Source organism: Apiospora hydei (assembly GCF_038363865.1).
Source record: "Apiospora hydei strain CBS 114990 chromosome Unknown utg000005l_segment0_segment0, whole genome shotgun sequence".
NCBI classification, from domain to species: domain Eukaryota; kingdom Fungi; phylum Ascomycota; class Sordariomycetes; order Amphisphaeriales; family Apiosporaceae; genus Apiospora; species Apiospora hydei.
The window spans coordinates 1,127,404-1,139,830 of record NW_027117364.1 but is presented as its reverse complement, the minus strand read 5'-3'; the positions used below and the strand labels follow the sequence as shown (position 1 = coordinate 1,139,830).

Below are 12,427 nucleotides of genomic sequence, written 5' to 3'. Positions count from 1 at the left end.
GACTCGCGATGATTTGGCTGGCGGCTTGGGGATGGATTCACAATGTTGCAAGCTCGAGGTGGGCTTGAGCCAATTGAAAGTTGGATGCCTGAGGCAACACAGCGAGCAGAGCAGAGCAGACAATAGAGGGAGGACAGGGAGCTTGGACTGATTTGTTCCCGCGCAGGTTGATTGGCCAGCCTCGGGCTCTGGGTCCGCTCCGTTACTGGACCTGAGGTGCTGGGCTGGCGGTCGGGTACCTTGCCCAGGCAGCCATGTACCTTTCTGAGCGCGGGCACTGGCGCTGCCCACCGTCCAGATGTCCACCGTTTTGAACCGTAAAGGCCTGCCTGGCTGCCAGCCTGTAGTCACGCTCCGCGACGCTGGCAGGGTGGGCATCAGCTGGCAGGGTGGGCATCAGCTGGCAAGCTGGCAGGCTTTCACGCTGGCAAAGCTGGGTCCAATCTCCAGCCCTTCCTTTCCGTGCCTGCTGGCCCATCCATGCCTGCTGCGTGTTAGCACAAGCACATAGTGCTTGCTGCTCCTCCGTCCGGCATGGGCGGGTGAAATCGGTACGTCACTCGCTCCTGGGGTTGCCGGCTAATGAGTTCGCAGCTGTGCTTTTCCTTGCCTATGTATTTTTTCCCTGCCTACCTCTCGCAGCTGGTAGCAAGGACAAATAGCAGCCAAACTCCCCTGCTCGCCCCCCTGTCGGAAACACGGGTGTTGCAGTGGCAGCTTTTTTTAGAGCTTCTCCAATTCGAACTTATCCAAACGCTTTTGCTTGTTTCTTGCGTCAATAAATCTCTCTCTCTTCACTATATCCTAAACTCGCTTCCCGAGTGACTCTTTTGCACACTCAACTGTGCCGGTTCATTTTTTGATATACTCTGCTCCCTGCTTCCTTTGCGACAGGCCAGAGTCCTTTGCTTTGATCTTTTCCTCGGTTATCAAGAAAGAAAATCAAAAATCCTTCCCCGTCACAACAACAGGTCCATCATCATGTTTTCTCGAAGGCTACTCACCGCGGCGCGCGTTGCGCAATTACGACGCCCCATGCAGCAGCCCCTGCGAGGTGTTCCCTTGCCCACCATGATGAACCAAGTGCGCACCTACGCCGATACTCTCGTTAAAGTCCCTCAGATGGCCGAGTCCATTTCCGAGGGTACCTTGAAGCAGTGGAACAAGCAGATTGGCGACTACGTGGAGGCGGACGAGGAGATTGCGACCATCGAGACAGACAAGGCAAGCATGCACCCGCCTGGCATGCCGCGCTAGGCCGCACTGCTCTCCCGGCTATGACGTTTACTAACAAGCGCCCTCCAGATCGACGTTGCCGTCAATGCGCCCGAGGCCGGTGTCATCAGGGAGCTCATGGCCAATGAGGAAGATACCGTCACCGTCGGCCAGGAGATTGCCAAGATCGAGGCCGGCGCTGCCCCGGAGGGTGGCAACAAGAGCGAGTCCAAAGAGGCCCCCAAGGAGGAGACCGCGTCCACCGATGCCAAACCCGCCGAGCCCAAGGAGGAGAGCAAGCCCGAGCCTTCGAAACCCGCGCCCCCGCCAGAGCCCAAGAAGGAGACTCCTCCCCCTAAGCAGTCCTCGCAACCTGCCAAGGATTCTTCCAGCGCCGGCCCCACCCTGGGCAGCCGCGAAGAGCGCCGAGTATGTGTAATCCCCGGCTCCTGGTGAAGTGGTTTCGACCGAGTACTCTAACCAGCTATGACCACTGTAGGTCAAGATGAACCGCATGCGTCTCCGAATCGCCGAGCGTCTCAAGCAGTCTCAGAACACTGCCGCCTCGCTTACTACCTTCAACGAGGTCGACATGTCTTCCTTGATGGAGTTCCGAAAGCTCTACAAGGACGAGATCCTGAAGAAGCAGGGCGTCAAGCTGGGTTTCATGAGCGCATTCGCCCGTGCCTGCGTCCTGGCCATGCGCGATATCCCCGTCATCAACGCTTCCATCGAGGGCGAGAACGGCGGTGACACCATCGTCTACCGAGACTACGTCGATCTCAGCGTTGCGGTCGCCACGGAGAAGGGCCTGGTCACGCCCGTGGTGCGCAACGTCGAGGGCATGGACATGGTCAACATTGAGAAGTCCATTGCCGACCTTGGCAAGAAGGTGCGCATTTCTACAACCATATCCCCTCTTCACCTAGACAGTCAGCTAACCAGGTCTCCTAACAGGCACGTGACAACAAGCTCACGATTGAGGATATGGCTGGTGGCACCTTCACCATCAGCAACGGTGGCGTTTTCGGGTCGCTGATGGGCACGCCCATCATCAACCTTCCCCAGACCGCCGTGCTGGGTCTCCACGCCATCAAGGACAAGCCAGTCGCCATCAACGGCAAGATTGAGATCCGACCGATGATGTACCTGGCTCTCACCTATGACCACCGCCTGCTCGACGGACGGGAAGCCGTTCAGTTCCTAGTCAAGATCAAGGAGTACATTGAGGACCCGAGACGGATGCTGTTGTAAATGAAGATAGCGTGCGTAATGGCCTAATTTCAATGCAGGAGTAATAAAGCGTTGGCATGCATTCTTGGGCGGGTGGAAAGGCTTTGTCTATGGTGTACAATACAGACGTTTGCATCAATGGCGCAATAATTAGACGTGGACTGTTTTTTCCCCCATTCGGTTGACCTTGTAGCTGATGTGTGTTGGGTTTGTACGTCGTAAAGACCATGGCGAATTGACTATTGTAACTGGTATATGCAAGACTTTAATGCATACCGTTCCCTGCACACAATCCACGGCGGCTTAATGAATTCAGGTGGAAGTGAGTAAGTGGAGTGGCTTTGTGCAAGCGGATAGATATGTGATGGAGTCACGTGATCGGAATTATGGTTGACTGGTGACGAGGCTCTGCTCTCAGCCTTGTCTGTATGGGGATGCGTACGATATATTGTGGTGAGCCGTTTGGGGGTGAATACGTATAGATGCTGGCTATAGCTGGCCTACATTTGTATTATTTTAGCTTGGTATCAGGTTATTACCGTTTTGCTTAAGTGTGAGGTTGATTTATGTGGTTCTCTGGTTATGTGAGCCCATTTACAGGAGTGGTGGTAACTTCAATGAGGGTTATTTGACGAGAATAGTGACCGAGAAGTTGATAAGCCGCATGTTGAGGAAACATATGGAACTATGACCCGGTGACAACATGGAGGTGCTTATGTGTTGTAGTTGGAGATGTTGTTCTACCGTTTCCGTTTCCCGTATCAGGCAACTTTACGTTCTGGATCAAGTTTAACCAAATATGGCAGTGGTTATATGTTCTGCCCTATTGAATGTTACTATTTGCTCCATTTAACCCTCTTATACTTAGGTGGTCACTGTAGGGGTTGGTGGATTGGTGTAACTGCACTTGCATCCCAGTTTATTGCACAAATCATTAGCAACACCTGGTGATGAGATATGTATTTGTACTAATACTACATGAGGAAAGCCAGAGCGGCCATTCCTGTCGGAGCAGCTGGGCATATGGTGTATTAACAGCGTGTGACTAATCTCACCATAATACAAGAAAGGTATCCCATATTAACCTTGGGGGGATCCCCCATGACAACCAGGCTACCCGAGTGGGTGTCGAACATAAACCACCACATTCGTACTGTAGGCCAGTCGAGGACAGCTTAACAGCTGGTGTTAAGCTGGCTAACTCGGAGTTTGTGAGTATGGAGATGCAGCTGAAGTCCCAGCATGGGTACAAAACCACGACTGGTATGTGGCGCAATGACTATATGCCCTAACCTGACTCACATGGATATAGCTTGGCCACCCCTTGGAGACTAAAAGCGTTGTCTGTCCGGTACCATGAGCGTCTCTCCAGTAATACCCGGCATATGTGCCCGCTGCTGTGGTCTGGTTGGAATGAGATGTTGTCGGCTAGAGATAATGGATGTACAACGATAGGTTGGAGGACGCAGGTTAAAACCTCAGCATCCTGCACCAACCGCGGTGTTCTATTTTCACACGTGCTCTCCATGCGTGACTGACCCCGATGCGCACCACGTCACAAAGTTTGCCCCATCCAGGGCCGTTGTGCAGTATAAATAACAGGGCATATATTTACGTTACACCCACCCCCAACACGGTCTGCTTCTAGCACAAAAGGAGTGTTTTGTGTGGCACGGAAAAGGAGGAGTGTGGGCAAAGGGTTCGCAGCAGTGACAGCAAGTTGTAGATTCGGGGGTTATACTCGACGTGGGCGGCAGTTTAGACCCCGAAAAGGCATGCCCATTGTCTCGATGTTGTGTGCGGAGGCTCGGCTATAGCTTTGCCCCTAATTCACCTATTTCGTGACGGCGCTCCCGGCGCTGTATCATGCCCCAGGCAAAGTCTGCAAATGGCCGAAAGGCGTCAGCATAGTTCCTGGCCTGTGGGCTGCTGGCCTGCCTGGTCGCCACTCTGGCGGCGATGCCTTGGCAGATGGCCGCCGATCGAAAGGCGGCGAAGGCCACGGCCCACTCCATGTCGGGCTGCAGGTCCCAGCCCGCGACTCCCCGATACCATTGCATCACCATCTGGGGGCTGGGCAGGCCGGGAGCGGAGAGGAAGGCGTCGGCACGGAAGTAGCTGGTCTGCAGCCGGGCAGTGTAATACGGCAGCAGGAGTCCGGCCAGATCGGATAGGGGATGTCCCACCGTGCTCATCTCCCAGTCCAGGATGCCAACGACCCAGGGCTCGGTCGGGTGGAAAACCAGATTGTCGATCTTGTAGTCACCATGAACCAGAGTCGCTCGATCTCGGGGCTGAGTCCCGCTCGAGAAGTAGCCAACCAGCTCTTCGAAATGGGGGATCCTCCCGACGGCCTCGCCGGTGTCGGCGTCCTTCGCCTTTTCCTGGGCGCCGCAGATCTGCGTCCAGGTTGCCAACTGCCTATTGTAGAAGCCATTAGACTTCCCAAAGTCGTGTAGGCCGAGCTTGGCATGATCCAGCCTGTGCAGCTTCGCAAGGGTCTGAGTAGCTGCTCGCCATAGCTGGGTCCGCTCGGGGGCAGGCACATCTAATCAGAGGCCGGGTTAACACCAACGGCATTCTCGACGGGCGAAGGGGGCTGGTTTCTGTCTCACTTGGAATCGCGGCATCTTCAAAGATACGACCGTCCAGGAACTCCATTATGTAAAACGGGGTGCCAATGACGGATTCATCTTGGCACAGGCAGTAAAGCTTGGGGACCGGTACGTCTGTCGTCTCCAGAGCACGCATGATCCGGTACTCTCGCTCGACCTTGTGGGCAGCCTTGGAGAGCAGCTTGCCGGCGGGTTTCTTCCGCAAAACATAGCGTCTCTTTGTCGACCTGGTCAATGAAGCTTGGGATGAGCCAACCGTGGGCGTTGGGAGGGGAAAAGGGGGGAACGGGGAACGGGGAACGGGGAACGGGGAACTTACACGGATGTGAGCTGATATGTGGGATTCGACTGGCCAAACCCGAATTGTTTGACCTCCAGGGGTAACCCAACCTGAGGAAGCTGACGGGCGAGATAGATCTCCAGCGAGTGGATGTCAATGGGGTGCCTGACCAAGCCGGCCATTGCGCTGTCAAGTGCGTCGGCGCTTGCTACTTTGTGTTGCATGAAATTTGTTGTACGGACAGGCAACACAGACAAGCTCCCTTTATGTTTCTTCCAGAGTCGTCCGTACTCAAGCCGCCGTGCCGAGGTACGGGATGCCTGAGTGGCTTGAACCGGTGCGGGGTTGTGGTTGTCGCTGCCGGTGGTGGCCATGATGCGGAGATGTACCGCGGCCTGGCCCCTGGCATTGGCAGGGTTGGTATTTTCTATTTTCTATTTTCTAGTATTTTCCCCATCGCAGATGCTGCGCCCTGGGAACCACGGCCATGTTCCCTTTCCCTTCACCCCCACATCCCGCCACCATGAATTTTGATCTTCCGGCAGACCTCCAAGCATACATCCAAAAGCTGGACAGCTTCATCTACCAAGAGATCATCCCACTTCAAAACAGCAACGATAACGTGCGCTTCTTCGACCATCGCCGCGAGCCGTCGCGGACGCAATGGGACAACGGCGGGCTCCCGACACGGGAATGGGAGCAGCTGCTTGGCCAAGCCCGTGCCATCGCCGACCGGGCCGGCTTCTATCGGTTTCCGTTGCCTAAGCGCTATGGAGGGCAGGAACACGCACAAACGAACCTGTGGATGTGCGCCGTGAGGTATCACATGGCCGCACACCCCCTTTACGGCGGCGGCGTCAGCCTGGCCAACGACCTGCAGAACGAGCACAGCATGGTGGGCAACTTCCCAGACTTCCTGATGCTCTACCACTGGGGCAACCAACAGCAGAGGGCCGACTTCATCCCACTGCGTCTGCGGGGCGAGTTCCGTATGACCTTTGGCCTGACCGAGATACACCACGGAAGCGATGCAACCCACATGGACACAACCGCCACGCCCTGCACCCTCTCTGACGGAACGTCCGGCTACAGCATCACTGGAAACAAGAAGTGGCAGACGGGTGCGCATTCGGCAACGCACATGCTGATATTCGCCCGCACTTCGGGCAAGGCCGGGAGCCCGGCCGGCATCACGGCCTTTATCCTTCCCCGAGACACGCCCGGGATAACGGTCCAGTCCTTTGAGTACACCCTCAACATGCCAACGGACCATGCAACGGTCATCTTGGAGGACGTACAGGTGCCTGCCTCGGCGAGACTGGGACCGTTGGATGGCGGGTTGGCGATAGCGCAGACCTTTACCCACGAGAACCGCATCAGGCAGGCCGCGAGCTCGTGCGGCGCGGCCAAGTTCTGCATCGATCGCTCCGTAGCATACGCCCGAGAGCGCATCGTGTTTGGTAAGCCGCTGTCGTCGAACCAAGCCATCCAGTGGCCCCTCGTGGAGCTGTCGACGCAGGCCGAGATGCTGCGGCTCCTGATCCTGCGGACCGCCACAGAAATGGACGCATTGCAACACAAACTCGGGGGCAGCGCCGGCAGCTCCGGGCAGCCGCCGCCATGGGTCGCCATAGAGAAGCAGCTCGGACACAAGATCAGTATGTGCAACTACTACGCCAACAGGCTGGCCACGCAGGCGGCGGACAATGCGATCCAGGTGCACGGCGGCAACGGGTACAGCAGACACCAGCCATTTGAGCACATCTGGCGGCACTTCAGACGGTACCGCATCACCGAGGGCAGTGAAGAGGTGCAGATGAGAAAGGTCGCTGGCTATCTGTTCGGCTACAAGAGTACAGGGCTGGAGACAAGGGATGCAGGAAATGGAAACGGCAAGCAGGCGAAACTGTAGCACATCGTACATCTATCTATCTACCTATCTATCCAACTGTCGATCTACCCGGAAAGATCCAAGACAACGCGACCGATGATCTCCCCTTTGCCCATGCTTTCGAAGACGGACTGCAGATCGCCCATGCTCACCGTCTTGACTGGAAACTTGACCAGTCCCCTCGTTGCGAAATCTAACACTTCGGCGGCTTCGCGACGATTGCCGACAGCACTGGCCACGATGGACGCCTGCTTGGCCACCATTGCCGCAGGATAGGAGCGGGCGATGGGTTCGGGGTCGCCTTCGGGCATGCCCACACAAACCAGGGTGCCTCCGAAGCCCAGCATCCCCAGGGCTTGCCCGTAAGCCTTGTTGCTCGCAGTACACTACCGTGCCAATAGTCAGCAGCCGGCTAATCATTCTCACTTGTCTCGCTGGGCGTGCACTTACCACTATCACCGCCTTGGCTCCGTGGCCAGTGAGCTTCTTGACCTCGGCAGCGATGCTGTCGTCATCGTGGGCCGTGACGTCGATGAAGTGCTCGGCCCCGGAATCGAGCACGACTTCTTTTTGCTCGGCGCATCAACGCCAATTACACGATATCCCATGGCCTTGGCTCCGAGGCTCACGGCCACGGTGCCGAGTCCTCCGCCGGCCCCCGCGATGACGACCCAGTGCCCACTACTGGCCCCGGACTTTCTCAGAGCCGCGTAGGTTGTAACGCCTGGACATGGTCAGTTGGACATGCTTTGAAAACCCCCTCTAGGACCGGAACGTAGGGAGAGGGCTGTGTCGTACCTGCACAGAGCATCGGAGCGGCCAGTTCACCAGGAAGCGACTCCGGGACGGGTGTCACGTAGCTGCAGGCAGTGTGAGCACCGTACGGCTTTGCATCCGGAACGGGAGCTTACTTGGCGGGTCCAATCACGTATTGCTGAAATGTGCCAGGCGTGTAGTATCCGCTGATTTTCTGGTGGACGGGTTCGTGTCAGCGGTTGTTCTTCTCTGTCTCTCCTTGCGCGGGTGCTGAGGAGAAGGGCCAGCCAGTGCCTACCTGGTTGAAGCATACGCCATCCATGCCCTCGAGGCAGGGGGCTGCAGCGGACTATGTTACGGCCGGTTCTGCAGACACTCGGAAAGACTGTTGGGAGACTTACAGCAAGCCAGGCAAGCGGACGACACCCACTTGATGCCTACCCGGTCGCCCACTTTGACCCCGGCACTTCCAGCATCGTCCCCGACCTTGGCCACGAATCCCACTCCCTCGTGGCCACCCACCTGGCCTTCCTGGGTAGGAAAGGGGAGATGTGCCCACTGTCGACCCCAGAGGCGTGCGGTATTAGCAGGTAGTTCGGTAGTTACTCGTAGTTACTCGTCAATGGGACACTTGCAGTGTTCATCATGACGCCATAGTCAGAATGGCAGACGCCCGAGTGGGTGAGCCGCACCAGCACCTCGCCTGGCCCAGGGTCGGGCGTTTCCACTTCGCGGATGGCGACGGAGCATGACCCCGGCTTGTTGTAAACGCAGGCCGTGTGCGTCTTGGGCATGTTGCTGTCGTCGGTGGATGCCATCTCGTTGGACGGGTTGAACTTGAACTAATCAGATGCAGAGGGTGATGAATGGGACGGATGGGACGGGTATGGGACGAGATGGGAGACAACTCGGTTATCCGTGCATCCGCCTAGCTTTCGTTTCATCTTCTCTTTATATGTACAGTGGGCAGCCAACCCCGGATGTCAAGCTGGGCTCACTGCCGAGGGTGTATCGCGTATCCCCACCCCCAGAGACCCCAGAGACGGGACCCCGCGCTGTGCTACGACCATCTATCTGCGGAGGCGGGCTCGTTGACCCCGGGCGGCTAGGGCGCGGGGTGGCTGTGGGCGTGTTGCGTCGCCACTTGCTGTACCTGCAACTTGGTTCTTCCCCGCATCTGCTACAGTATAGACGTCATCGGGCTTCGTTCGTACTTATGCCGATGAAAGCCTCGTTAAGCAACGCCCCAACCGTAACCGGAAACAAAGACCGCATGATTAGAACATATAGCTATAAGTTAAAATGCTGCTCCGAGGGACGGGTACGACGGACCGACCGAGTTAACGAACGGTAAGTTTCCGGGATTACTTAATAATATAATAATAATAATAATAATAATATAAATTAATTTAAAGTTTAATTTAAAATCTAAGCTTTATATAAATTTTAATAGTTATATTAATTATAATAACGTATTATTATAACGTGGTTTACTATTAAGCGTATTATATTACCGAGCGTATTACTTTTTTAATTACTTATACTAATTAAACTTTAACGCGTTTTATCTCTATAATTATAATACTTAATTAATCACTAGAATATCGAATCGCTTTAACGATTTAAACGATACGAAACCCTTTAAAACCTATTAGTTAAAAAGCTGCTACGAAAGCCTTTTAAGTTTTATAAGCCTTTATAAGCTATCGACTCCACGGTCGAACTCTACGACGCGATACCCGACCGAACGGATTAAAATTAAATCTAATTAAAAAAGAGGTATTTTTAAAGTATATAATTAATATAGACACCCTAGGGATATTTTTTAACTTGGCTAGTGTGGCAGATATGGCCATTTTACTTACCGGGTCGCGCGGCGGCGACCCGGTCGGTAAGTACTGGGCTAAACGCTTTATCGACCGTAACCCGTATTTAAAAACTAGACTAAATCGTCGATACGATTATTAAAGGGCTCTTTACGAAAATCTTAAGGTTATTTCTACTTAGTTTACGCTAATTGCGAATATAAAAACTAAATACGGCGTCCTCGATAAAAACTTTTAAAATTTCGACGAAACCGGCTTTATAATAAATATAATCGGGTTAATACTCGTCGTAATACGCGCCGATCGGCGTGAAAAAACTAAATCGGTTTAGCTTAATAATTAAGAATAAACAACGGCCATTAAATATATTAATTCGTAAAGCTATTATATTCCGTCGTTTTTAATCGTTTAAAACTAATACTACTTTACGAATTAAGCTCGCGAATACGATTTACTAAGCGACTAAGTAATTAAACCGACTTTTAACGGTTAAACCGATAACGAAACAAGCCTAGTTAAATTAAATACTTTAATAAATATACTAAGTCGCGAACGAAGGGTCGCTATTACCTCTTAATCCTTAACGGTTATAAGAGTTATATTTCGGCGCAGTTTAAGATATACTATAAAAATAACGATATTATTACGTTTAATATACCTCTTTATTTTTTTTACCTACTTTAACTATTAAATATAATATTTTATTCACCGTTAAAGCGCGCGTATTCGAAGGAAATCGAGCTATTTATTAAGGCGTCGATAAATTAAATTACGAAGCTCGAGTTCTTTATCGCGTTTAAAGCTATATATTTCGCTATTTTAACGAAAATTAATATTAAATTTAAATTTAACGTATTCGGCTTAATACTTTATAACCCGGATAAAATAATTAATAAGTTAAATATGCGTCTCCGAACGCCTACACCTAGCCTATCCCGTCCGGGGACGGCTAGTACCTACGACCTTTAAACGCCGTTTAACCCTTAATAAACAATTAAACACTCTACTTTTATTAAAAATAAAGTCTTTACCTATTAAAAAAACTCCTTAACGCCAATTTTAAATATTATAAATTAAATAATAAAGAATATAAATAAAATAGTTTATAGAATAACCTTTATACGTGATCGGATATATATATTAAAAGAGGCTAATTTAATACTTTCGAAGCGCCGAAGAGTTAAAAAATTACGTATCCAGCTTAAAAGAGCCCTTACTATATAGGAATTATAAGAGCTATAGAACGAGAAAATAAAAAGGAAGCGTCGAGCGATTGATAAAGGTAAAATAAGGGGTCCGTCGAAGCGGAGGGCGATCGGTAGAAAGCGCTGCGGTGTTTACGGCGAAATAGGTTATAATGCGCGAATATATAAAAAAGACGTAGAATTAAATAGCGATTCCGATAGCGAGTAATTTTAATTAACTTAAAGTGTTATAGTTAAATTAACTTATATAAAAGTGGTGAGGTATAAAAAGAGTAGCCCGCTTAATAATATAGCCCGCTTAATAGTAAACCACGTTAATCGTTTTATTAAATAATTACTAATTCTTTTAAAAACATCTCGAAAAAGAGTAATTTATTACGTGGTAAAGTTAATAAAATCGTTAATAAATCGATATCTATAAAAATTAAATTTTGGCTAATTTAAATTAAATTGAGATTATTTAAATTATAGTAGTTTAAATGAAAGATTTCTAAAAGAATTTAAGGTTAAAATTAGAATATAGCTAGGTTTATTAATTTATTGTTATAAAATTAATAGGTTAATTATAACGTTTTTTTTACTTATTTTATTTCCCGCGCTTTATTTTAATGTTAAAATAATTAGGTAGTTTAAGATAAAAACTATACTATTTAGTCTTACTATTATCTTAGTGCCGGCTATTAAACGAGCTTCGCGGAAATTTCTTTAATTATTATAAGAAAAGTAAAGTAATTATTATTTATTACTCGTTTAATATTTTTATATTAAAACTTTATTTTAAAAGCTTTTAATTTTATATTAACATTTAATTATTTAATATTATCATTATACTTAAAAAATCTATCCTCTATGAAATCTTTTTAATTTTATCTATTTATTTTTAAATTTTAAGTCCGGATTTTATAGTTTATAATTATCCCGTTATCCTTATTAATATTATTTCGTTTAATTATTTTCTCGTTACATTTATTAATTTTTTGGTTTTAATTATTATTAACGTTATATATCGTAGAAAGGTGTTAAGTTCACGAAATAAATCGGGTTTCTTTTTTTTTCTCAAAAAATTAATTTAAAACGATCTAGTTTTAGTATCGGTTTTATTTAAAAGAAATATCAAGTAAAAAGAAATTCTAGCGGTAATTATATTACGTAAAATTCGTTTAGATTTTAATGTAAATTTGAATTAAATTAAAAAAAACTTTTGATAACTTTTTAATAGGTTATAATATTTATTTCTTTTGAAATTATTATTTACGTTTTCTTATTGAAAATTTGTATTTAAATTGTTTTATTAAAATTAATCGATTTATTTGAATAAAGTTCGCTACTCGTCGGGATTTATTAAAAACGGGGTATTTTAAAAGTAATTACTAAGTACGGGTATTATTATTATAATTAAGGATTTA

At 49.2% G+C, this 12,427-nt stretch overlaps 5 protein-coding genes across 5 annotated transcripts; 2 read left to right on the top strand and 3 right to left on the bottom strand.

The window, feature by feature from the left end:
• Nucleotides 1-981: 981 nt before the first annotated feature.
• On the top strand, nucleotides 982-2,469 carry PG997_005829 (uncharacterized protein; the record flags this gene model as incomplete). The annotated part of the gene is made up of 4 exons (XM_066810144.1): nucleotides 982-1,224; nucleotides 1,306-1,644; nucleotides 1,715-2,107; nucleotides 2,173-2,469. 4 exons carry the CDS (start codon nucleotides 982-984, stop codon nucleotides 2,467-2,469), a joined length of 1,272 nt encoding a protein of 423 aa, XP_066669067.1.
• A 1,790-nt stretch (nucleotides 2,470-4,259) lies between these two features.
• PG997_005828 (phosphotransferase enzyme family protein) lies at nucleotides 4,260-5,525 on the bottom strand (the record flags this gene model as incomplete). Its single annotated transcript, XM_066810143.1, has 3 exons — nucleotides 4,260-4,996; nucleotides 5,064-5,290; nucleotides 5,383-5,525. 3 exons carry the CDS (start codon nucleotides 5,523-5,525, stop codon nucleotides 4,260-4,262), a joined length of 1,107 nt encoding a protein of 368 aa, XP_066669066.1.
• Nucleotides 5,526-5,866: 341 nt separating this feature from the next.
• Nucleotides 5,867-7,255, top strand: PG997_005827 (uncharacterized protein; the record flags this gene model as incomplete). Its single annotated transcript, XM_066810142.1, has 1 exon — nucleotides 5,867-7,255. The coding sequence occupies one exon, from the start codon at nucleotides 5,867-5,869 to the stop codon at nucleotides 7,253-7,255; it is 1,389 nt and encodes a 462-aa protein (XP_066669065.1).
• Nucleotides 7,256-7,299: 44 nt separating this feature from the next.
• Nucleotides 7,300-7,581, bottom strand: PG997_005826 (GroES-like protein; the record flags this gene model as incomplete). The annotated part of the gene is made up of 1 exon (XM_066810141.1): nucleotides 7,300-7,581. One exon carries the CDS (start codon nucleotides 7,579-7,581, stop codon nucleotides 7,300-7,302), a length of 282 nt encoding a protein of 93 aa, XP_066669064.1.
• A 1,011-nt stretch (nucleotides 7,582-8,592) lies between these two features.
• PG997_005825 (uncharacterized protein) lies at nucleotides 8,593-8,808 on the bottom strand (the record flags this gene model as incomplete). Its single annotated transcript, XM_066810140.1, has 1 exon — nucleotides 8,593-8,808. The coding sequence occupies one exon, from the start codon at nucleotides 8,806-8,808 to the stop codon at nucleotides 8,593-8,595; it is 216 nt and encodes a 71-aa protein (XP_066669063.1).
• Between the last annotated feature and the right edge of the window lie 3,619 nt (nucleotides 8,809-12,427).